We start from the raw sequence: 25,523 nt of genomic DNA, 5'->3' as shown, positions 1-25,523 counted from the left end.
AAGACCGTAGACAAGGAATAATTTTGTGTTTGAAGTGGTGGTCCCCTTGTGTTATCCAATTGCAGACATCAAAACTGTTTCTTTAGTCCATGATTCTTTGAGATGGTAGATGCCAGGGAAGCCCTCCAAAACCCTGAGATAGACGTGTACCACCTGCTTCTTGGATCTCAAACCTGATGACTGCACATTTTGACACTGTGATTATATTTCATCTGCAGAAACTATTCAGAACTATATGGCTTTGTTCCACCATCACTCAAGGCAGCTGCAGTCATTCTTGGCTTCTCAGAGCTTTCAACCTCTACAGTTTGAAGATAATTATTATCTATGGCTTCTGCTTGTAGCTATTTCAAGTAATAATATCAAAGTGGTTCTCATCATTACAAAACCCTCTCCTCCTTTCTCACCATTGTCCCTAGCAGAACCTGAAGGACAAATCTATTTTCAGTGCTATCTATTCAATTCATACTACCTTGTTTATATGAATTTGCATATGATCACTTGGCTACTGTTTTCTTCATTACTTAAAATGACATTAAAAGTTTTAGTTAAAACATAAAAAAAGATTACATCTTTTTTAACTGAATACTGGAACAACAGGGTGGTAATAATTTGACTACATCACCCTGACAACAGTGCTTTTATTTTTGTATGTGTGTCATGGTAACATAAAAACATTACATAAGACTTCAGCAAAGCATTGCATTAACCGTTCTCCAAGCAGCAAAAATACAGGCAAAGCAACAGGGCTACCAACCACCTTCTGATAGCAGCTGCTTTTATTGAAGAAAAACAACATCCATACCTCAACTTCCAAAATTACACCTCAGCACGACAAATCTTGAGTCAGTCCTTAGAGTTAAATATGTAGGACATTGATATATTGTTCTTGGCTCTGTTTCAGACAAAGATAAGCTACTCTCTCCTTTGCAGACTGCCTTGCCTACAGCCTGTCTCCCACCACTGATCTCCAGTAAGTGACAAGGAGTCACGGGGAATACTCTTTGTTTCACCTAGGGCTTTCACAAGTGGAGATCATGAGGCAAAATCACTGCTATCAAGGATATATGAGACTGCAGAGCCAGATAGCACTGGTTGCTGAGGAAGATGGTTTGCAGGCTGGGGGTCCGTGACCTGCAGCAGCACAGGCTCTGCAGGCTCAAGCCATGGGGGTTTGGCAGGGTCATGGGGAGGCATCAGGAAGACACCAGGGATGAGGCTGGGAAGCTCGCCAGTTTGAGAAGCATGTTGTCCATGACTCACCTTGCTGTACCACAAACATGGCAAAACATGTGAGTCCTCCCAGCCATGCTGAATTACTGCCTGGTCCTCAAATTAAAAGCAAGAAGCACTTTCTAACATTTCTGTGGTTCTTCATTTTTTACATACTTTATCACTGTAGTCCAGTCTTTTGTCATCTTGGTGCTTGACATCTATATGCATAATGCCTGGGATAGGCAATAACCACCACAAGACGGAGATAGCACACCGGCAACTCCCTCCGGTGAAAAGAAGCAGCCCCATATCTCTACAGGCTCCTCTCTGAACTTCTGATCTGCAGGTCCCTGGGTGTCGTGGTTTAACCCCAGCCAGCAACTAAGCCCCACACAGCCGCTCACTCACTCCCCCCCCTGGTGGGATGGGGGAGAGAATTGGAAGAATAAAAGTGAGAAAACTCGTGGGTTGAGATAAAGACAGTTTAACAGGTAAAGCAAAAGCCGTGCACGCAAGCAAAGCAAAACAAGGAATTCATTCACCACTTCCCACCGGCAGACAGGTGTTCAGCCATCTCCAGGAAAGCAGGGCTCCATCATGCATAACGGTTACTTGGGAAGACAAACACCATCACTCTGAATGTTCCCCTCTTCCTTCTTCTTCCCCCAGCTTTATATGCTGAGCATGACGTCATATGGTATGGAATATCCCTTTGGTCAGTTGGGGTCAGCTGTCCCAGCTGTGTCCCCTCCCAAATCCTTGTGCACCCCCAGCCTTCTCGCTGGTGGGGTGGGGGTGAAGAGCAGAAAAGGCCTTGACTCTGTGTAAGCGCTGCTCAGCAGTAACGAAAACATCCCTGTGTTATCAACACTGTTTCCAGCACAAATCCAAAACATAGCTACTATGCTAGCTACTATGAAGAAAATTAACTCTACCCTAGCCAAAACCAGCACACTGGGGTAATTGGATTTGGTTTGGTAAAAGATTACTTCTCTGCCAAAACAACTATAAACTATGGCTAACAAAAGCTGAGGTGATGCTCTCCACTTCAGGGAGCAGGAAGGGTTCACAAAAGAGTTGTGGTTAAGAAGAGCCCAGACAGCATCCTAGAGTGACATTTAGGGCCTACCAAGTTTAATAAGGTCCTATCCTGAAGGAGCAACCTTCTCCATTGTGACCTTCTCATGGGAGTGGAAGAGAAGTGAGGGGGAAAGGTAAAAATGTAGGCATGTTCTTGGGGCAAGTAAACATGAGAAAGAAGAAGAAAGAAACAAACGGAGGAAAAATGAACATAGAGAAGATGAATGTGTTGGGCTCTGTCTGTGGCCACCTCATTTGTGGTATTTAGATGCCATAGCTATAAACTATACAACAGACAAGCAGCTTCTAGAAGTTTTGCAGAGGAACAGGGCTAAGGGATGTGCTGAGGCACAAAGCAGATTCTGCAAAACCAAATCAGAGGTGAAATGGGGCATGTTCAAAGAGGTCCAGTGCAGAAACAAAAAGAAGTCGGAATCTCTCACTGGAACATATGAATTAGGGTCTAGGACAATGGAAGGTCTGTAAGGAAAACCGAGGGTAAATTATAACTTAAAGAAAAAGAGATGAAATTATCTTAACATTTAAATTAATAAAAGGAAACTCAGTGATAGCTATTTTTGAACAGTAATCAACATGCATCTATTGCATTCAGAGCTGTTTGCTGACAAGTAGCTGATAAGCAGATAAACTTGTAGTGAGTAATAATAAATTATAATAATCTGGAAATAAGGTCTTTCTTTTTTCCCCTGTAACAAGCAATAGTACCAATATTTTCTCTGAACATTGAATTTATGGATAGTACATTTTAAATACAAAGCAACAGGTATTTCAAGCAAATAAACCCCAAACTCGGAACATATCGTGTAACAGCAACAGTGTTAGGTAAGTAAGAGGCAAAAGAAAAGTCATAGTTCCATTTAAAAAAATGCTGTGATAAATACTCAAGTTTGTACACCTCCACTGAGTAATTATAATTTCTCATGTGGCATTTTAGTACACTCCAATTTCTATTCTTAAAGATAAATAAACGTATAGAGATGTACATTTTTTCTTTTACCATACTTTCAATCCATCACATTGCTAGGTTTCATTTTCATATCAGAATGATATTTATTACCACTTGTCCTAAGGATGCTGAAAGATACCTGTTTTCCTACTGCAGGCTACTCCTAGGAAGTCAGAGGCTGCATTTTTCTTACCTACAGTAATGGCCAAACAACTGCTCTCTTCAGTTCTGGTGACCAGGCTTTAAATGATGAATTTGGAAACCATGCAACAATGATTATTTGTAATATGGAAATCATGCCTTGCAATGAAAGACTAAATGGAGGCCAGTGTCTTTCAAGAAGGTTAGAGGTACCTTAACGTTGTCTCTCCAGATAACAACCTGTAGTTAGCTACAAGAGGCCATTACCAAGATTAACAAGCTCTTTCATCCAGCAGTGTAAGCATTTAACATAATCAGGTGGCTGTAATCTGAAGGCAGTAATCTTCAAACTGGAAGTACGAGCATATTTTACCACTAACGACAACTATTACTGGAACAGCTAAGAAATGAACAAATAACTTTAACCATATTGAATTTTCCTTTCTATTTTTTGGTGTAGTCCCATAAAGGCAGGCCATCCATGACACCACTATTTTGAAGTCAGTAACAAAAGGTCAGACAGCCACCAAAGAGTGTTTGATCCCAAATGTGATAGTATGATTCTTGCCCTTTAAAAAAAGACATAAATCCGAGTTGCCACTACATATCAGTAGCTACAACCTTATCAGTTATGACTAAGTTAATACTAGTGCAAAATGACATATAAAATCACTCTTGATTTGTTCTGACACATTTATTAGCTATAGCTGAATGGGAAGCATAAGATACTTAAAATTTCAAAAGTTTAAGGCTGTAATAATGATTTAGGTTAACTGCAGTTTGATACATTTATTTATGAAAAGTCGAAGTAAAACTGAAGCAGAAAAATATATTTAATAACAGTTATGTTTGGTCAATACTCCTCTTCATCCTTTACCTAGTTTTAGAATTAGGCATTGCTGGGTGCATATTATAACAGTGCCCAAGACACTGACATTTAAATGATCTCTCTAAAAGATCAGGTAATACTTGCTCAAATGAGACGATAGCTATACCTTTGAAAACTCAGATGTCATCTAACACTACACGGCCTGTGAGCACCCCGTTTGATGCTCATACCCACAAGAGAGTGCACAGGACTTCACTGCTGTGCTGTGCAAATTGTGCATTATCTTTAATTTTTCTATTTACCACAGAGGCCTGTCCTTATATCTCCATGCACAAGGGATTTCATTTGCTAATGGCTACTCTGGTGCACACTACAGTTAAGCAATTGTAAACAAAATAGAAATCAACTAACATTCATTGTAAATACTCTGTAATCCATCCTTTGCCATTTTTACCTGAATGGCAAATTTTACTGCTGCAATTAAACACTGGGACACAAAACTTGAAAGGCTCTTCCAGGTCATCACTTCCAAACCCTGATTAGTTCAGGCAACTCCACCATCATAAACAGCTCACTGCCCATTTTGAACCTAGTTAGGTTTTCTTTGCTACTTCCAATCCCTCAGACTGGTTGGCTGTTTCCAAGCTAAATTTATCTTTATTGCACTTATGTAAGTGCCAGCTTTGTCCTTTTCTTCCTCTCCCGAGTTTGCTTCCTGCAGTACTTCTGAAGAGATGTTATATCTCCTCTCAGCATCCGTTTTATTACTCTAAGCAAGCCAAGTTGTCTTGGCCCTCAGTAAAAGATGTCCTCTTTTCCCCTGACTGTCCTGTAGTTGTTCCCTGAATGCAGTCCAACAAAGACGCGGTTGCTCCATACCATGGGGACTAAAGCTGTACAAAGTATTCCAGAAAAGATGCAACTACCACCTCATTGCCTAGTACACCCAGAAACCTCCTTCTCCCCTCTTTGCTCACCAGTGAGATGCCATTTAACAGCAAATGTTTTTGTTATTAATCTCTAATGAGTGACCTCTTTGCTCTTTTTGGGCTGTTGCATTTCACTGCAAATCAATTCTCCGGTGCTCAAGGTCACCCAGTTCTCCTCTCTGATATTCTGATTTTCCCATTCATGAGCAATGCACTTCAGCTCTGTGTGTGCTGCAAAAGCCATTAAAATGCTACTCTGAGAGGTTGTGCTCTGGTCCCTAAAAAAACCCAAAAATAAAACCGATCATAAGACCAACCCTTTAGAAACTCCCATTAGCGAGCTCTCCCTGGCTGGCTGCTCTCTTTTGCATTACAGCCCACTGTCTCCCCTTTGCCTGCCTCATGGCTCTTTTATTAATTGCCATCTCCTCCAGCGTAAGTGATTGTTTCCGGCATGGCACCGGGTGAGATGCTCCTCTGAAGTCCAATTAGATTTGCTATACAGCATTTCCTTCCTCTCCAGACTATCCTCCAGTCTGGCATGAGCTCCTTTGATAAAGAGACGTGGAGTTTTTGTCTAGTTTCCTGTATCTTTAACCACCTTCTCTGCTGACAAGTGCCCCGTAAGCTTTCTAGGTCAGACTAATGAGCGCGCAGTTGCCCTGGCCACTCCTGCCATTGATGTTACAGACTGCCACTGCATTCGCCGTTTCCATGTGAGCCCTGGCTCACCGCACCTCACTCCAGGGATGCAAGCCAGGTGCCTCAAGCGAAGACTGTGGCTGCTCCCTGCTCCCGATATATTACTATTACATAGAAAAGGAGACTTGCTTTCAGCAGTGACTCTTCATTGCCCTCTTCAGTGCCCATCTCTTGGCAGTGACAATGCAGGGTGCTGAAGGCAGACGGGCTTCTTCCTCACCTCAGTTCAGTGTCTAAGCACACCTGTGCCATGGTACTGGCCCAGTTTGCAGAGCTTGCTGGTCCCCCTCTGATGTCCCATGCTGGCTCTGCCAAGGCGGTGGGGAGCGGACATCAGGAGGGGTCCTGGTCAGTGTGATGCTGCATATCAAAATGGTGTTGGGGAGCTACTAGGTGGAAAACAGCTTTGGAGGAGTGACCCCAGGAGCCAAAAACTCGCTCCCAGGCAGAGTCCAGTGCCCTTGAGAGGACTTAGGTAAACTTCTGCCATGCTGACTGACAAGTTTTTGGAAGCAGCGTCCCTGGTAATAGGCAAATCTGCCCTGAGCAAAACTGAAAAAGCTGACACTTCACTTGCCTGGCAGTGTCCAGGTGGGCAAAAAAGTCTGTCAGAGTTAACAGAAGGCAGTGACAGCAGGTTATTTTGGGCCCTCCTTGGCGTGACTCATACCAAACGGGAATGTACTGAGAGGTCCCAGTAGTAGGGTTAGAAGGGAAAACATTAATGAAAGAAAACCTCCTAGGAGCTAACTATTCCTTTTCTGTCTTCTGTCTCCTTGGGTTTCTACTTTTTTGTATAGTTTTAAGCACACTCTATAATCAGTGGAAAATAATCATTAACAAATACAGCCTAATTTCATTTAATATTCCAAGTTTTCCATTGTTCTACTAGGAGGATCTGCTAAGTGCTCCGACATGCACACTCACATTTTCAGATGTGATTTGGGAGAAACACAGGAGTAGTAATAATAATAATGAAAAACACTAATGGAGCTAAGCAAATTTAATTCCAAAGCTGAGGACACAATGTAAAAAGGTACCGGTAAGAGACATTAGCTGTCCTAGCAGCAATCCCAGCCTATTGATTTTTTGTGAAGGATCCATTTGTTTTTGAGCTCTCTCTCAAAGGATGTCGTTTAATTCTGCAGTAAGCATGCAGCAGGAGCATGTGTTAAGTTTCACAGATAATGCAAAGCAAAACAATGTGTTCACCCTCCTGCTTTGACTGGAAGGCATTGTGTTTTCTAGGACAACAAAAAAGGACTGCTATACAAACTTTCTAAGATGACAACAATAATCATAAAAATAGCAAGAATACATAATCTCTGAAGAATACAAGAAGCAGTTTCTCTTAGCTTTTCCAGGGTTTTGATGGGATCAAAAGCAGTTGATTTATTGCAAACAGCAAGGGATGCTGCTTATTTGGAATTTCTTTTAACTTGAATTTCATCAAACAGCTAGAGTAAGGAAAAGGAATCTATTCAGACTGGACTTCCAGCCCCAGACCTATTCTTAAAAATTGTCATTGCTGTTAAAGCTAAATACAAGTACCTTAGGAAATGCTTCTCATTTCTTTTTTGCGTTATTCTTACAAATGTCAATTTTAAGTAACACTATGAATGAAGACTAGACGAAAAGAAAACACCTTACATTTGCCCCATTTTTGTAAGCAATTTGACTAAACCATGTTACCAGTTTTGGGATCAGTTTACCAAAAGCCAGCCTGAGAAATTCTTCTAAACACCAAACTGAGACCATGATCTCAGGACCAGGAAAGTGTGTACTGGGTCAAAATTAGTATGTGACACATTTTGTTTAAATTCTGACTAAATACAAGCATAACCAAATAGACTAAGGATGGCTGTAGAATTACAATAGGCTAAATATTTTTCAAGCAATGAAAATCAAGAGGAACAGTTTATTTCAGTTTTATACTAATGACCTGGAAAATGTCACAGAAGTTGAAGCTGGAAAAAAAAAAAAAGAAGTTGTAAACACCATTTAACACAAAGAAATATGCTGGAACTACCAGGTCAGAAGCAGAGGCAGAAAGAAAAATAAGCTTTCATTTAGAAGAATGTAAATGGAGAAAAAGGTACAAGCCACAAAGTCTACCTGATGGCACACATGGACTCAAAATGGAACTTGTGCCAACAGCCTGGGCTGAAAAAAGAAGAAAAACATGACACTAAACTGCAATGTGGCATGGTGGCACGGCACACAGGGTGACTTATGGCTTCATACACAGAGATCTCCCCCAGGGCATGGGGCGATACTCTCCCCATACCAAGGGGATACCACACCACCACAAATCACCAAGGGGACACCACACCAGCACAAGTCACCGCCTCCCAGGGGACCAGGGGCAGAGGTGGGGGTGTGTGAGCATCTGCATGTCTTTACCACCTTCCCACGAGTGCAGGTCAGGGTTGTGCTCCAAAAAGAGCACCACAGACCTTGTGAGTGCAAGCGGCTTCTCTGGAAACCAGAGACAGGTATTCTCCAGACAACAGGCACAGCCAGTTAGTTTTAACCTATCCAGGTGTGATATCAGTATCAAAACAAATTGCAGGAGGTAGCTTCATACCCCATCTATGAAGACGCCAAGGTGGCACCAAACCCATGCTATTCTGGTCTCACAATGCTGGGCTGAGCAGGCCAGGTTTTTAGGCTGTCCACCTCCATCAGCAATGCGGGCTTATGGGGAGAAAACATGGGGAGAGAGCTCTTGTGCCCTCCGGCAGAAAGACTTTGTTCTGTGGTTCAAAAACTCCGAGTCTTTCCTGAACACCAGACAACATTTTTAATGTACCAAACTTACAGTCTGTTGAGTTTTTACTGCTGGTTTTAATACAATCCTCCTGGCCACCGTGTCCATCTTTGTTCAGGATGACAAACCCTCCTGGACAGCCACTGCACCATCGGAAGACCAGCAGCTGTGCAAGCCTCCAGATTTCAGCTGCTGGCATTACAAGTGTTTTCTCTGCTTTTAATTTATTACTTAATGCACCTGGAAAACGTACCTGAACCAGCACTGAGCTAGCAATGCCAGCGCACAAAGTTGCTGTTAAGGCGGGAAAGCAGAGTGTTTACTTTCACATATTTGTGATGGAGATAAATTACACACAAAGGGAGTGGAGTGTCCTATTTTCTGCTGCCTTATATTATCTGCCCTGACTGCTTTTTTTTTTCCCTTCAGAGTTTAATAATACCAATTTTTCTGTATAAACTTATGTGTATGCAGAAAAGGGGTGGAAGGCCTGAATAAGAATATGACTGATATATCCAGGCTGTCTGCTACCCGTGAGCATACGATAAGCACAGCAGACCTTGTGTCATCATGCCTGCCTAGAGGACAGGCGGCTCAGAGCTAATACTGACATGTAGTGCAACGCACATTTTGAAATAAGGATCTCATTTCCAGTCAGGTGCAAAAGTTTCACCTCAACTGTAAAAACAGCAATTGCTTTCTGTTTGGTTTAGGTAGCCATACCTACACAGAATTCCCAATGTCTGTTTACTTCTAGAGAACGCAAAGTTTTCAGCAGCCTATTTCCATCACTCGCAGCCTCTTCAGCATGCAACATAAACTATACGGAGCAGTCGGACTAGCTGTCCTCATACCGTCCCAGGTTCTTCCAAGCATTTTTTTGTTTCAAGTTTATCGGCCAGACCTCGGTGCGAGATAATTTTTGTGGCCCAAAGGTGGTTGTTTTACCCTGCCTTACAGCAGTTGAAAAATTAGCCTCATTCTTTCTAGGCCTTTTCCCCAAGTTGAAGGGTTTGCTTGTGCTTTTAATTTTTTTTCTCAAAGATTCTCTTTTAAAATTACCCATAAATCTGCAAACATTGAACCCCAGGGCTCACAGATGCCGTTAACTCTGTCACTTGGTGCTGTCAGGCAGTGATGAGAAAATGAAAGAAAAGACCAACCTCCATGTAAGAACTTTTGGGCTACATCTATATCAGTAAATAAACTGAGGCAGAGATTCATCAGACATGGTATGGCTCATGTCCTAGGACATAACTATCACCCTGCAAAGAAGAGTGGCCACAACAAACTGCATTTGGAAACAGCCCAAGGCCCACGCTGGCCCCAAACTAGCCGTGCTAAAAATGTGAGCGTGCAAACAGCCTTGTGCTTATGCTTTGGCTCACACCCTGCCTGTTTAATAGTCTTTTCTGACAACTTGGGATACTTTAAAAGTACATACTCTTTGCTGACAATTTGGGGTATATAGACTTCTTTATTAGAGGGTCTGATCCTACGAGAGCTTGTATTTATGCTTCATTATATGACTGATGGTTGGACAACAACGGTGTCTAGAATCAAGAACACGCAATGAGAAAACATGGTGCCTGATTCCTACAGTTTGAGGGAAGCTTTCATTACAGAGTATGTTTTACCACACATCACCTAAGAAATACATCAGGACACAAACATTGATTAAAAAGAAGTATTTTTATAGCTGCCAAGATCAGAAGTATTATTAAAAAAAAAAGGCTTCTGCAACTTCAGAAAAGAAGGGGACCTGGAAAGTAAGTTTTGTCTGCCACAAAACATCAATTTGTACAATTAAAATATTTCCCCAAACAAAACCTATTAAAATGAAAAAAACCCTGTTGTCAAGGGTCACAGAAAAATTGGATGTTATTTGAGTCTGCTGAAAATGATCTGACAAGATACACAAATTCCACAGATCTAAAAATTATTTTTAGCTTCCAGTGCTGCAGATGAGTTGCAAAATCTGACCCTGTGTAGTTACAGGCTCAGACCTTCTCTAATTAAGCTTCGACTGGTCATCAAACTGACAATCGAGGAAAACAACTGCATTTTTCTTGGTATTACAAGAGACAGGAAATGTGATAGATCTTTTTTTTTTGGCAAGGCATGTATGTTCAAAATCAGTTCAGCATGGAGAGAAATGTGTGCCTTGAAAAATAGACAGGGGCTTGTAGACAAAGGACTATGGTTAACAACCCAGGCACCAGGTTTGAGGAGCTGTTCAGTTCAGTAGCACAGAGCTCAGCACCAGGCAGGGGCTTATTTTATGTAACAGTGCCATTTAGCCAAAAATTTTCTAATAAGATTTATTCTATCAAGTCTAAAGTGACAGGAACCCTGCAACTAATAAAAGATGTGTGTGTGAATATGCATGTGTAAGGGAAAAACAGAAACACTCTGACATATCTGTCATCTCTATTATTATGAAGACATGCATGGACTTTATCAAGTGCTCAGAGCAAAGCAGAAGGTTGTAAATTTAATAAAGATGTATGCATAGAAAATACAAATCAGATTTATACAGTGCCGTGACTGTCTTTGGAAATGTGGTGTATAGCATGAAGGTCATTGAAGCTCGAAGCAAAATGCGGAGCAAAGAAGAGTGCTGGCTTGCAAGCACACCAGCTTCTCCAGCCTGGAGGAAGGACCTTCTCTGATGACCTGTGCCTGGAACTGCGGAGTCAGAATAAGTCTAAAAGTTGTTAAAAGGAAGTTGTAGAGATCCCAAGGGCTTCAGTTATGATGTAGCCCTTGGAGGAGGGCAGGGATAAGAATAGCTATCAGCTATACCAGCTCCCACTCATCAAAACAGCTGCAAGAAGTAAAAAGCTCAGTGGCTCGGCAGAGTCTAGAGCTGATTTTTGCTGTTTCATCTTTCCTGGTTTGGAATCTGGGACCGCTGTTCTCCAATTCCTAATCATACAATTGCTTAAACTAGAGGGGACCTCAGGTAAGTCTGGCATGCACAGAAAAAGAAAGCATCCAAATAAAAGAGAGTAGCACCCTGTTGTTCATCAGTCTCCGTTTGGCCATGCAGCCCACCCAGCTGGCACAGAGTCCCAGACTGCAAGCCGGAACAACACAGCATGCCTCTGTAGCGTCTTTTAGAAGTTAATCTCGTGGCATTTTACAAAGGCTTGTTGTGCCTGTCTTTGAGGTGGGAAGACCTGAGGTTGTAGGAAGGTGTCAGGGCAGGCAGTGGTGGAGCCTGGCCCGGAGCCATGGCTGCGAGACCAGCACCCTCCCCGAGGGCACCCTGCTGCGTCCAAACCTGCAGGCAATGCAACAGCAGGCATGGCTGTCTTTACCGAGGATGTGGAAAAATCACAAATATTATCACAACCCAGCAAGGTGAAAGTTCACCCTGGAAAAATGCAACCTAATGTGTTCCTAAACTACATGCTGAGCGGAAGGAGGAAGCTAGGAAACTTGGGAGCTCAAAGACGGACTGAGCTGACAGAGGAAAACACATTAAAAGACACATTCCCAGTGTTAGGGCAACCAAGCTGGCCGCTGCCATATAGACCTGCCTAAGCAGGGTACCGTGGTAGGTGACCCTCCACCCATAAACAGCCTTGGTGACACTTGAACCACCAGATCCAGCTCCCTTCAACAACACAGAGACATTGTAAAAAGCTGGGAAAACATGGGGAAGTTTTGAAAAGAACATCAAAAAACTCTGTGGGGATTGGATAGCCTGACTTTTTGGGAAAGATTAAAAGCTAAATACAGACTTCATTGCTTGACTAAGCAATAAACAAAGAAGTGTGAGAGCACTCTGCAAATATCTGAAGGAGATAGACACGACAAAGAGAACAGACTTCTTTATCATAAATTAGGAAGGAATACAATTGCGGGCAATAGTATGGCATTAAAAAAAGGAAAATTAAAACTGATTATCAAAGAAAAAAAGTCTTTCTGACAGTGATTTATTAGTCTACAGTTTAATCTCCTGTGAGGTATGCTCCTATGCTTGTTATATTTAAAAATTATACGAGATGAACTACCAATAAATTTACAATACAGAAAATTCTTGTCCTTAGAGAAAAATGGGCTGAATGACCTCACATCTTTAAATTATCAGATTCTATGTTTGGCTGCATTATACATTACTGAACAAAAAAAGCCTACAACCCCCACTAAATTTAGGCTCGGAAGTCTTAAAACAATCAGTATCATTTGATCCAGGGCTGTAAGTGTTTTCCAGCAGTTACAGCTGTTGCAACAAACAAGGCAAAGATTTATTCTATAAGCCATTAAGCACGCATTATACACAATGCATTGCTTTCCCTGGCTTGCCAAAAATGACAAATACATTGAACAGTGCTAAGATTGAAACAGATCCTGCGACCCAAACTTGGGCTAGATGAGTACAAGACCAGGATTGTGCTGCCAGGCTTTGTAAGACAACATTGACACATGGTCAAATAAATAGTATTGGTGGAATACAAAACGTGAAGTTGAGCATAGGAGCCCACCTCTCCACAAGACTGTGAAGACATGCAATTCTTGTTTTGATTTAAAAGACAACTTGCAACCAACACCTGCTGGGATGGGTTTTCACAAGGTCCTCAGTGCAGGTTGGAGGTCCAGCACGTTTCAATTCACTAGTCACTTCCTCTGGAAGTCTGTCAGAAGAAAATCCTGAAAGCAGACTGACTTCCTACTCTTCTCCAGCACCGTTGGCACACATTAAAGTTAAGCTGCACCTTCAGCTTTCATGGAAAATCTGGAGAAGAGGCTGCTCAACAGGAACAGAGCCTGGGAAGAACGGGCCATTTCCTCTTCCCTTGTGGCCATGGTGGTAGGAGGGACCAGCCTTGCCACACTGAAGCACCAGGAGTTAATTAACACCTCTTTGCAGCATTGTAATACAACCTTAGTGCCTAATTAACCTTTTTACAGAATCAAACATGGCATCTCTGTTCTCCCTACAAATTTGTCATCTATAACTAGATTTCTATAAAACACCCTCCAGAGTTACCAAACCAAAATGAAAGGTAAGTTCTCCATATATTATCATCATTCCACATGCTAACATTCTTCAACTGTTGTTAAAGTGGAATTAAAGGATAGAATATGGATTTACAGAGACAGCATTATGTCCTCAAATCAACAATTTGAAATAGTCCCACTGTTCAACCAAACAGCTCATGTGATGGACAGGTTAATGAGTGCTGTTAAAAAAGTTTGACAGTGTAAACTCACCTCATGTTCATACACACTGATGTGTGGTTTAGGGTAAACTTAGGCGAGAATGGTTGGATTTAACCTTCCTCTTTAGTGTAGACAAAGAGAGGTCCACACATCTATCAGCAGCACTGATGGGTGTTTGTGGCATGTCCAGTTTGCTACTGTATTTCCCATCTCTCCTTCTTGCGCCCTCCTAACGGTCAACTCTAAGCAGACGAATTAGCTACAAGGTCTTTCCATGTTTTCTAACAGGAGCTGTATTGAGACTGCTATTGGCCTGTCCCTATTGCAGTGTCCAAGCTATTGATATTTTCTGTTCAGTTACACAGACATGGGAAGCAAAGTCAGGGAAGAGGATGGCCTTTACCCTCTCCCAGGTTATGCTCATTATGGCACAGAAAATGTACCTTTTCATTTCATGCATTACAATTCTCAGGGCTAGATCCAGCCTAACTTTCTGCTACCTATACATGCTTAATGTTAATTAAGAAAATTGCTTTACGGATACCCTGAAAAAGCTGTCCAACATATGTGGAAAGTAACATTACTGATTTTAAGACTGGCAAGCTCTAAAAAAAGCCTGAAATCATAAATCTTTTTTAAAACTAATTGATATGCCCAGAGCAGTTTTAATACAAAAATGTCTTGAATCTCCTCCATCCATTTTTAACCACCAGTCATTCACAAGACTTCCACACTGTTAGGAATCATTGATTTATTTCTCTAATTATCAATGTTTACTTAAGCTTTTTCCAACAAGTTTGGGGATGGGTTTCATCTTCCTTCTCGTCCAATAGCACAGTTTTCCCACGGACCAGTAATACATGAACTCTGGCTCACTGGAAGTCTACTTGGAATGTACTACTCTGTATTTTTATTTAACAGAGATTGCTTGATCGTAACTGACATTGAAGAACAGGGAAAAGATTAGCTTTCATATAAAATTTTTTAATTATCCAGCTATGTTAGGACTAGAAACTGATTATGAACTGGGAAGCAGCATGGGCATGCAAACTCACCATGAATCTTCACACATCCCCTCACTTAGCCAAGTACAGTGGCAAGATCATGGCCAGTTGTTACGAGACTGGGATTCACTTCATTCATTTAATTAAAAAACCCAAGTCACTATTCTGCCAGTATTACACACTTCCCAACAACTGCAACATTCCTGTAGCCTTTATCCGCTATTCTTACACGCTATGTAGTTGTTTGGTCTCATCACTAATACGGTTGCATGCTTCTTGGACTTTGCATCTTCCAGTTTTCTTCTGCTGTGTTTTGCAAGAAATCACGTTGATGCAGAATAAGGCTGTTGCGCTTCTACAAAGAATAAACTATGGGATTTTTTGTCTAACATGGGTAACCCTCTTGTACTGCTCATGATGGTCTTTTTCTGGTTTTGTCTTTGTATCTCTAACTTACCTTGGAAAAGTAGGAATTTCCTCTTTGGGTCACTGACTTCCTCAGGAATTCTTAAAACTGGTAAGTATTGCCAGTGGGAAATGCAGTCTTCAAAATCTAAAGCTGCCCTAAATGAACAATGCTTCTAAGTCTTGTTAGAGTCAACTATTTGGGATAGGATACTGGATTTGAAAATAACACGCTTGTGTTTGTATAATCCCTTGAAGATATAAAGTGCTACATTTTCTTGTCCTTGGCCACCGCCATGAATTTGGTAAATTCTCAAACAGTGCACTACTTGATTAAAGATCTAGGTTTTCAACAGGAATTGGGCATCAACAGGATTGCTGTTATGTTAAGACAGATCGATGACAACGTCCTGCAAAGGAGTCACACTTTAATGGAGCTGTCAACAAATCAGGGACAGAGGAGAGCAAATGGCCAGTTCTCCACCATGCTGTTCAAACAACAAAACTGCCAAGCACACACGCTTGCAGCTGGGAAAACACAGACACTAAGGTTTATTTTCCTTTCTGATTAAAACAATTGTTTTATCAGTTGAAGTCTGACAGCTTCCAGGAGCTTCTGTGTGCTTACTGGGTCCCGCTGCTTCTGGTTTTGGTATCTTCCGTGCCAGAAGGTTTGTATTTCCCTGGCCATAACTCAATTCCTCACCCATGTTCCCGGCTGACTCATTTCACTTTTGATACATCCCCAAACCCAGTCCTACTACTGCTCAAGTTCACAGTCAGAGGTTTTGCCAAAAGAGGCCCTTCCCTTCATTCCCTTGTTAAAAATGTTTCCTTAATTGCCACTCACCCTTCTTCAGTCCAAATGAAACTAGTGTAATGAACAAGTGACGTGTGGACATCTTCCTGGTTAATGTGGAAGACTTCTTCCTCATCTTTCATGACGTACCTGCTAAGTTTGATATTGTCTGTCACATCCTCTCTGTCCTTTGGCTTTTTTATTTTTCCTTTCAGCTTTCAAGAATCTTTGCTTGTTTTCTTCTGCCTCTCTGACCATTGCCTTTTGGCATTTCTGCTGCCTTCTCTCTCTCTGTGGACTTGCCTCTTTCACTGTGTGTGCTTGCCTTACCCACAATTACCTTTATTTCTGAACTTGGACTATACATAACTCTCCTCCCTTGCCTTTGTTGCTGCCACGGTTTCATTGCCATTCCTGGATGATCCTGTATCAGTCCTTCCCTCTAGTACTTGTAGCATCCTCTGATGCCAAGCTGGTAGGTTATTCCTCTTCTCTCTGAAACGTACTTTTGTTCATCACTCTCTATCAGTATCATCTCTGACTTACAAATGGCTTTAGAAATTAGGACACAAGACAGGGAGACTCCTAATGAAATTTAAAATTCAGAGAGTCACATAGTAGAAGGATTGGAAGCCATCCTTGTGTCTGGGACAATAGGAGCAAACACGAAAGGGGCATCAGACCTTCAGAAGAGACCTGCTAAGAGAAGTACTACATTAGACCACAATCTAGGGAAAACTGGGAGAAGATGCAGTCTGGGACAATCGACTGTCAAGTGTTGGGCCACGTCAGGTCATCGTTTTGGCCACAGCCCCCAGGCTCCCTCTGACTCAAACACTGCATTCAGCTGGTGGGTCACAGGCCTGAAAACCTGCAAGGAGGAGATGGGGCGGGCAAGACTTATGAGGTAGGCAGTAAAGGTTTGGGGTTTTGGGAGGTGTGATAGGAGGTTGGAGGGAGAAATAGCTCTTGGTTAGATGCAAATGTTAGAATGAATCTTTTAATTAGGAGCTTCGGCTGCCTCTGGAGCAGTCAATGCTGCCTGTGAAACTGCTCGTCCAGACGTGCCTTCTCAACCCTGAGCTGAGCTATCTGATCCCCAGTTTTGCTTCTTTCGTATCCTTCACTATCTTTTGTTCTGCTCCACATGCTGGGAGAACTGGAGGGTTCTTGCCTACCACACCGCTTGGCTTGTCTACCACATCACATTTGTTTCTTCATCAAACCCTGCTGAAGGACAGATTAAGTCTGTGAGATGAATTAAGCAGCAGATCGAGGCTTGCTGGACCCTCACGAATCTTCATTAAATGGAAAGCATTGCTCCTCCCTGTACAAAATTACTTTGAGATGCTCCATGTCTCAAGATGCAGGCACAATCTGAGGCACAATCGCTCTTTTTAACATGCTGTAATTTTATGTTGCTTTTTAAAACATTATAACACCTTCCAAAGTAAAAAAAAAAATGTGCATAGATAATCTCTTAAATCCTCTGCTTATGTAAAGTTGGGGAAGGAATGTTAAAGATTTTTAGCAAGTTTTATCTAATTAGAAAGGACTTAATTACTTCTCTCCTGACAGAAGAGCCTCTGGCTGATAATTTTATGAGGATGGTATGCCTTGAGCAAAACCACAGAAAATAGTTTTCTGCCAGAACTTAAGAAAATAGAAGTTTCATCATACAGATTGTTACGAGTTTTGCACATGGGTAGTATTTATAAAAAATCTTTGCTGTCTAGCATAGACAGGCAATCAAAACTGAAATCAGAGAAAGAGTAGCAGAAAAATGACTGATAAAGCTTCCACATGTAAGTTCTTGCTTCTTCATTGTGAGATCTATTTCATGTTCAACCACTTTATTAACGAAGATGCTCCCTCCCACCCCGTTCCTCTCCTTCTGTACCCCCAGCAATTTACTGGGATTCCTTCTGTGGATTATCTAAAAGCAGGGAAGGTATTCATGCACCGTTATGCCTATTGTCACATGAGATATATTATATGGGCAGAATATTTTGTCTTGGAGACAGAAATGAAATGTCTATTCTGTGAAAGAAGTGACAAGCTAAAACAGAAGCACAGCAGCAAAGATTCGTGCAGCTCCTGGGCTGGATTCAGCTCTGTGGCCACTGAGAAAGAATTAATCATCCTCTATGGTCTTTACAGATCTGTATTCACTATGATGGTGGAATCTTTTTGCAACCATGTTAACTCTTATAAGGAAGTTTATTTATTGATGTATTTAAAAAAACTGCAGCCTGGTGCTGCATTACTTGTGCAAACAAATCTGCTAAAATACAGGGAGCCAGTCGCTTAATTCAGAGTGATTGTGAGTACAAGTATCATGACCAGGTTCTTATTCTGCCCATTTTCATTTTCTGATTGTGCTTTGAATTTCTGGTGTTTTCTTGTGAGCTTAACAGACAAGTATCAAAGAGTTTAAGTCTAGTATTTGAACTAACTTTGACTGGTCAACATTTTTTTGCATGGGCAAGTAATTAAATTTTATTAGACTGCCTGTGGTGTCTTTCCCCACTTTGTGACCAATGTTCTTTTTTTGATCATGTGAGTGGTGGTGACCTATAGCCTGGATGTTTAGCAGAAAGCTAGTTCTCTGTAAAGTTCCACATGATGGATCAAAACCCAAAGTTCGCCCCCCCAGTCCATTAATTTCTTTATGGCTCCTTCATTCAAGAAATGTCATTTCAAACAAGCAAAAATTACTCATGATCTAATACATCGATACACATTTTGACACATAAGTTTATCCTGGGACAAATGCACTCATGTTCTCCTATTTAGCACCAGATGTCCACCATTGTTGGTTTACAATTCCCAAAGAAGTAGAGATTGCTCTTAATGCCATGTGATGTTTCCTAGTCATGAATTATACTAAAAAGAAAAGAAAGGAAAAAGCATATATATATGTGTATATATGTAAAAAGATGTATATGCAAATATATATTTTTTAACCTTACATCTTTGTATATATGCATGTTTGTACATATATTTACATATGTTCCAAGCTTTCTTGAAGCCCTTGTTTCCAATAATGACTTTAGTCAAAGTTCCCAAATACAGATTTCATTTAGGATTAATGAAACAATTAGTAAGGCAATAACAATTTACTGTTATAACCATATAACAAATATGTGCCTTTTGTAATAAACTTAAAATAGTGGTTTTAATTAGCAAATGGAATCCAACATTTTCTAGTCGGCTCATTAAAATGAAATTAGATGCAGGGTTGGGAATTTTAATTCAAAACATTCACCTTCATTGTTGGAACACGTTCCTGAACGAATTCCTAGATTATTTTAGTAAATGTCCATGCTAATGTACTTGTAAAACCTGGGGTCCAGACTTGTTAACATTCCTTTCTCAAATTAGGACATCGGAAAAATTTCACTTCAGAAGGAAAAAGGGGATTGTATAAAATTACTTCAATCAAGAACAGATTATTTCCATGTGTAGCAGTGTAACTTAATTTACATTCCTACATCTCAAAATAATTGATGCAGTATTTTTAGTAATTATTGAATACTTACTTGCTACATGCAAGATCCCTCAGTTGAGGTAACTGCACTGCAAGCAGCGGTGGAATGAACTTTCACATTTGCCGCAGTATGGAATATTCACATCACCTACTTTACGGTGTGCAACCCAAGGACCTCTCTCCTGACAGTGCCTACCTCCCCTCTAGCAACAGTGTAAGTAACCTAAGATGACTTATCTTCCTCTGTATCACATATTCCTACAGTGTTTGTTGTGAAACACTATGTCCTTAGAGTAAGAAATTATATAATGCATGAGAAAAAAAAACTGGAATACCTCAGTCTCTTCTATACTGTAAATTAAAGTTTCTAAGGCAACTCGATCAAGAAAAGTAAAAAAAAATAAAAATGTTTGAGAAATAAGCACTTTAAGTGATAATGGCAGGAGGAATTTCGAACAAATTTACAGCTAAGTGAGGCTCATGCCTAATAGCTGTCCAGGGCTTGCTCCAGACCATTTTTGCTCTAGGTCTGTGAAGCTTGAAGGAAAAGACAGTTTTTAAAGAGGTTCAAGGGAGACATTTCTCTGTGTGGATACTCAGGCTAAGCCAACAAACTGCACAGCTACAACTGGGGGCTTTGAGTGTGAAGTGTCCGTAGACACCAGCCACCAGCTGCACATACTTGCCTACTTCTGCACCATCACAGACAGCACAGAGTAGGACTGACTTTTTCCAGCCCCGTTAGGACACCTTTGACTCTTATTCAACTTGGGATAAGCAATGGGGCACACTCAAATCACTAATAAGCTCCTGGAGTCAGCTCCACCCTGGAGCTCCTACCCCCAGGGAGTCCTATGGCTTCATGGGGAAAGAGCGGATCAGGGACAAGCAACAGGCAGCAACATGTTGGATCTGCCCCTTCTCTCCAAAACCACCCTCGCTGCTCCTCCTCTGGCCTTCCTAGTCCCTCAGACCCACAGAGGGGAGGGCAGAGGCAGAGGTGCCAAGAGGCAGAGGATGCGGGGAGAAGAGAAGGAAGAGGAAGAAGGTGGAGGGAACCAGCCTTGGCAAGCAAAGGTGGCTAAATGCTGTGTTCAGATGCTCAGACTTTATTTCACAGATTTGCTCCCTTGCCCGTTGTCCCTTACCTTATATTGGGACAGTTAATTACTCCCACACATCCGTATGGCTTTCAACCTTGTCCTTTTAAAGATCATCCTTGTATTTTTTTCAGTCTAATTTTCCAGAGTCACCTTGAATTCTAATTCCACCATCCTGAGTGACTGAGCCCCTCCTTCTTACGTGGGCTGCTTACTTCGCATGCTTTGTTTTACAAGGGCAAACATGATTTTCATGGATACAAGTCTAATTTATGTCTTCTCTAGAGAAATAATCCCTTTTTGTTTCTGTAAATGGTACTGAAATGTAAAGTTAATGCAAAAACACAAGTACATGAAGATAACGATGTATGTTTCTGCTAAGCTCTGCGGTGCCTCATTTGCGCCTCATGCAGAGTGCTGAACTAAGTAAAATCTTGATCTGCATCAAATGAAGTGAACTTAACTGACTTCCTTGAAGATTCATAAATAAGAAGACCAGAGAGCAAGGCTGCGAGGCTGTTTGGCTGCATGCGTAATGGGAAGAAATTCACCCAGCCATTCTGGCACCACGCTCGGGAGATGCAGCTGATCAATAAACTCAAGGGAACTCTCCAAATCGCTTGCTTCAGTTTTCTCTGGAAAAGTATCAATAAGAGCCTGGTATACAAATAAACAACTGCCATGCAGATCCAAACTCCAAATATAAGGAAAAAAAAAGGGAGTTAAAGATTTGCACATAGCTCGTGCACCATTTTCCAAGAAACCCCCAGAAGTAGCCTTGTCTTGGAGAAGGTTACAAAGAAAAGACAAAAAGCAATGTAAAGGTCTTTCACTTCATCTGATACAAAATACCATATGTTTTTGCATGCTTCATTAATGCTCCTTGGTTTGCCGCCTAGAAACGCACAATGAGTTCAACCTTCAGGGGTCAGCAGTGCTCAGCATATCTATGAACTGAGCTCTAAGGGACTGTGGGGACTATCAAATAAGGGCTGACTCTGCTGAATATTAATCCTGCAGTTTTAGGTTGGACGATTTGGAATCTGAAAACCAGCTAAGTACATATCACCCTCCATCTCACAGTGACGTGCGAATGCCACTAATCACCTGTACGGTTCCCTTCTGAGAAAAAACCAGTATTTCATTCAGAGGGTGCACTTGGAGAGTATTCTTCTGAGTAGATTTGCTAGACTGTAAAATTCTCTGTTTACTCATAGTTTTGAAATTAGATAAATGCAGTAGCCTTTTTTGAGCTTTCTAGTGCAGAGAGTCCTGTGTTTTCAGTGATAACATTCATTTTTTGGAAAGCATAATACGATCAGACTAGCTGTACGTGGTCTGGAATAAAGCTTGCTAAATGCAGCAGAGTTTTTGTGGCTGCGCTGAAATACGAGTAGTGTAAAGAAAGGCTGCTTCACTTGTCTCATTTTTATACCCAGTGGTCTTTCATAGACTGTTCTGCCTAAATTTTAGTTTTAGTAGATTACCTTCAAATTAGAGTAAATTAGAGCTCAGGATTTACTCATAGTGCAATGCCTTACTCCACTAGAAGCCTAACAATTTAAATGCAAGGCAGCACAATCTTTATAGCTTTGGAGTTGTCTTGACAATGTGCTGTTTATGGACTCTTTTTAGCATACATAGGCATACATGCATGCAAAGCCAAGAGGTTGAAGTGAAATGACTCAAACAGTGGATTTCTCCTGTTACAGCATTAACATTATTGCTATTCCAGGCTTTCTTATTCTTGTTAAATAACAGTGGACTGAATAAAAAGGGAATAAGAAGCGTGATGGATATGAAAATATAATGATGACAGTATAATAAATTAATGCTTACCGTTTCCTGAGTGTTTGCAAAATCTGCCTCTTTCAAGCTACACTGCACCAAAAGCATTATAATATTAATCAGGACAATACAAAGGAATACATATTTGTATCAAAATCTACTTAGACTAATGAGCATTCCTGCTCCCTAAAGACAAAACCAAAATAAAAAAGGAGGAGGTTTTCATCTCATTGAAACAGTACATGATACACTGCTAATGCCACTGCACATTCAAAGAGGCATGTTTGTAAGTGGTTAAAAATACAGCCTGAGCCTTAGCACATTGTCCTGCATGTAGAATTTTATTGCATGTGGAATAAACTACTCTGCATCTAACTCAGAATCACAGCCATTAGCCCTCAAGGTATTTTTATTTGACCTCAAATGAACATAAAAAAGGAGCTCATAGAGCAGCCATTTCTTTGCTATTTCTGCAGCGTCTATCAAGGCACTGGCAGTGCAGCCTCCGTGTAGAAAGTGTAGTGCTTCTGAAACATGTTATTAGTGTAAATCTTGGCCTGGACTTGACTTTATTTTATATATAATGACAGGATGTCAAAAATACTTTGATCTGTATTAATGTAGTTATTGGAATGAAAATACTTTCAGTCAATTAGTGTTTTGATCCAATGCAGTTAGCTACACCACCCAGTCTTCAAGTACTGATGTTCTTTTACATTACAATCTGTCTCTCACCCATGACACAGCTAGGTGACTTACCACAAGGGAGTAACAAATCTTGAATCCAGGTTTAGCCACAAAGTAGTCATCGGATTTGAAGGTTATCTTTATCTGATTTGTTCTTGATGTTATTCTTGGAGGGACTTCCTTGTGTCCACACCACCGTCCTCGTATAACCGTGCTGGTCTCTGATACATCTTCCACTTCCACAAAGTCATACCTGGGAACCAGTTTGAAGGATTAGTTTTTGCTAACTCTGGTTACAGAAGATGGTTGCAAATAGACAGGAGCACAGCTGGAGACACAAAGACAGCTGTCTCCCCGTTCTCCACTGCAAAACATCAGACTAAATACTACAAATGGTGGACACGCTCATGTAGCACAAAATACACTAAGCTGCAAGCTACTGCCTGAGTGCTCAAATGGCTGATTTCTGGGCTCCTGGAACATGATAGACAGTATTTTCTACCATGTCAAAATAGCAATGAGAGACACTTGCATGTGCTTAGGACACAGTAAACATACGCATTGCATTTCATGTGGTAGATAAATAATTTAGGGACCTGCTAAAATGTTATTTAAGGCAGGCTGCCCAAGCTGAGCAGCTGCAAGCCCTTGTGCACTTTCTGGTGGTCCCCCAACTCCCTGCAGCAGCAGCCACCGGCTCCTGCCTGCTGTGCCTGTCGGAGGGCTGGAGCCGGGCTGCTGCCAGGAACAAAGGGAGGTGCTGGAGGGACACAGGGCAGTGCATGCTGCTGAAAGGTGCTTTTTAGGACCTTCTCTGTAGGGCATGGTGCTCCTGCTAGGTGGTTTGGAAAGACTCGTTTCAAGCTTTCAAGCAGCAAAGGGCAGGCTGGCACTCTGCGTGCTGCGGCGGGGACTCCTCCGCTCTTCGCCTGGGTGCTGTCACCAGGGGAAAAGCAACAGCACGTCTTGCCCTGTGCAAGGTCACACCTTGGCCAGGCACCTGTGCCACAGCCCACAGAGGGCTCTGCCAGGAGCAGCAGACACAAAACCCCGAGCACTCACTGCCACAGCCTGCGTATTTGCTGGCTCGGGTCATTTATTGAGTTCATTTCTTGAGCTGGAGAATAAGGAAGGCAGAGAATAAAGTCCTGATCTCGCTACGTCTATGAGAAAAACAGTCCCTCGGTATCTGTGGAGGCAGAATTAGGCCCCACAAATTGCGGCTGGCGAGGAAGAGGTGATGACAAGAGGGGCAGGCTGTGCGCAGGCAACGAGAGATGGGGACAGCTGCCATCCCCACAGTACAGTTAAACCTTAAAACTTTGGAGGTCTTTACCAGGAAAGGTTTTTATTATCAAAGCATGTGCTCCCTCTAAAGAGGGAGTTTAAGACTGTTAACTGATTCTTACTAGAAATGTGCTGCTCCCAACCCCGGGTCTGCGGGCCAGGCGCCTGCCTCCCTGCCCAGTTGTGGGAGCTGAATAGCTCTGTAAATAACAGACCTGCTTTTCTTTTTCTGCTGAGAGCCCATCTGAAAAAAACACAAGTACTATGTGGCTTGAGAATATCAGCACTGCTGCTTTTATAGTCACCAACCCCAAATTGCACAGAACAGAAAATAACAGATTCGCCATAATCGAATCACTTAAATCTGCCCAAACTCTGCTGAAACATATGTTTTTTGTAACACTACAAAATTTAGTTCCAGACAGAGGTAAACTTGTCTCAGGCTCTCTCCACCGTCTCTGCTCCCAGTCCCTCATGGTGATGGACGTGGTACCCGGGCAGAGCTCCCCATGCCCGGGCGAGCACCCACCATTGCCCCCGGGCAGCGCGACAGCCAGTGAACCCTTACTGCAACACGAGGGGTTGCAGGGTTTTCAGCGTAAGATGACCTTGTAGGCTTTGGTGAAAATTGCCCTGATCGACCTCTACTTTTTGAGGCTGGGAGCCAGACTAACTGCTGGCAAAAATGGGGCAAATCCATGGGCTTTCAGGGATTATTTCTGCTTTCAACAGCAGAGGCTTTGCTGCAACGATCACGGAAGTAGGTGCAATCTCGGTTGTTTCTGCGCATCCAAAAAGCCTCAGAGGCTGGGTAATTTAATTGCTTTTCAGAATCATCTCTTATCAAGTGCCTGCGGAAATGCTAACAGCACTTCCAGAAAATTCTGTAAAACCTTGAATATTTCCCCTCCTTCCGAAACAGCTCTGCTAAAGTATACCTTTTCATTCCTCAGCCTGAATGAATTTCAATCAGTTCAGTCTTAATAGTATGCAAATTACAATAATTAGCAGTAATGAAAAATTGAAAGAAAACACTAGGAAGTTTCTGGAAAAAAAGTATAAGGTCAAAAGCAAGTACAAAAGGAAGGTAAGGTGCAGAGGCCCTGAATTACTCATCCAATATGCACAGCATTCTAGCACATGCTCAGCTCTCAGCAT

At 41.8% G+C, this 25,523-nt stretch overlaps 1 protein-coding gene across 2 annotated transcripts in view; it reads right to left on the bottom strand.

The window, feature by feature from the left end:
- Nucleotides 1-25,523, bottom strand: part of PDGFD (platelet derived growth factor D) — a 146,360-nt gene that overhangs the window by 31,638 nt on the left and 89,199 nt on the right. For both annotated transcript variants that reach the window (XM_075140081.1, XM_075140080.1), the window contains exon 3: nt 23,151-23,331. In XM_075140081.1, the coding sequence (XP_074996182.1) occupies nt 23,151-23,331 (181 nt within the window). The remainder of the gene's footprint in view (nt 1-23,150; nt 23,332-25,523) is intronic.

Source organism: Calonectris borealis, chromosome 1, assembly GCF_964195595.1.
Source record: "Calonectris borealis chromosome 1, bCalBor7.hap1.2, whole genome shotgun sequence".
NCBI lineage: Eukaryota > Metazoa > Chordata > Aves > Procellariiformes > Procellariidae > Calonectris > Calonectris borealis.
Note: the sequence above shows the minus strand (reverse complement) of the source record. Positions and strands in the feature narration are given on the sequence as shown.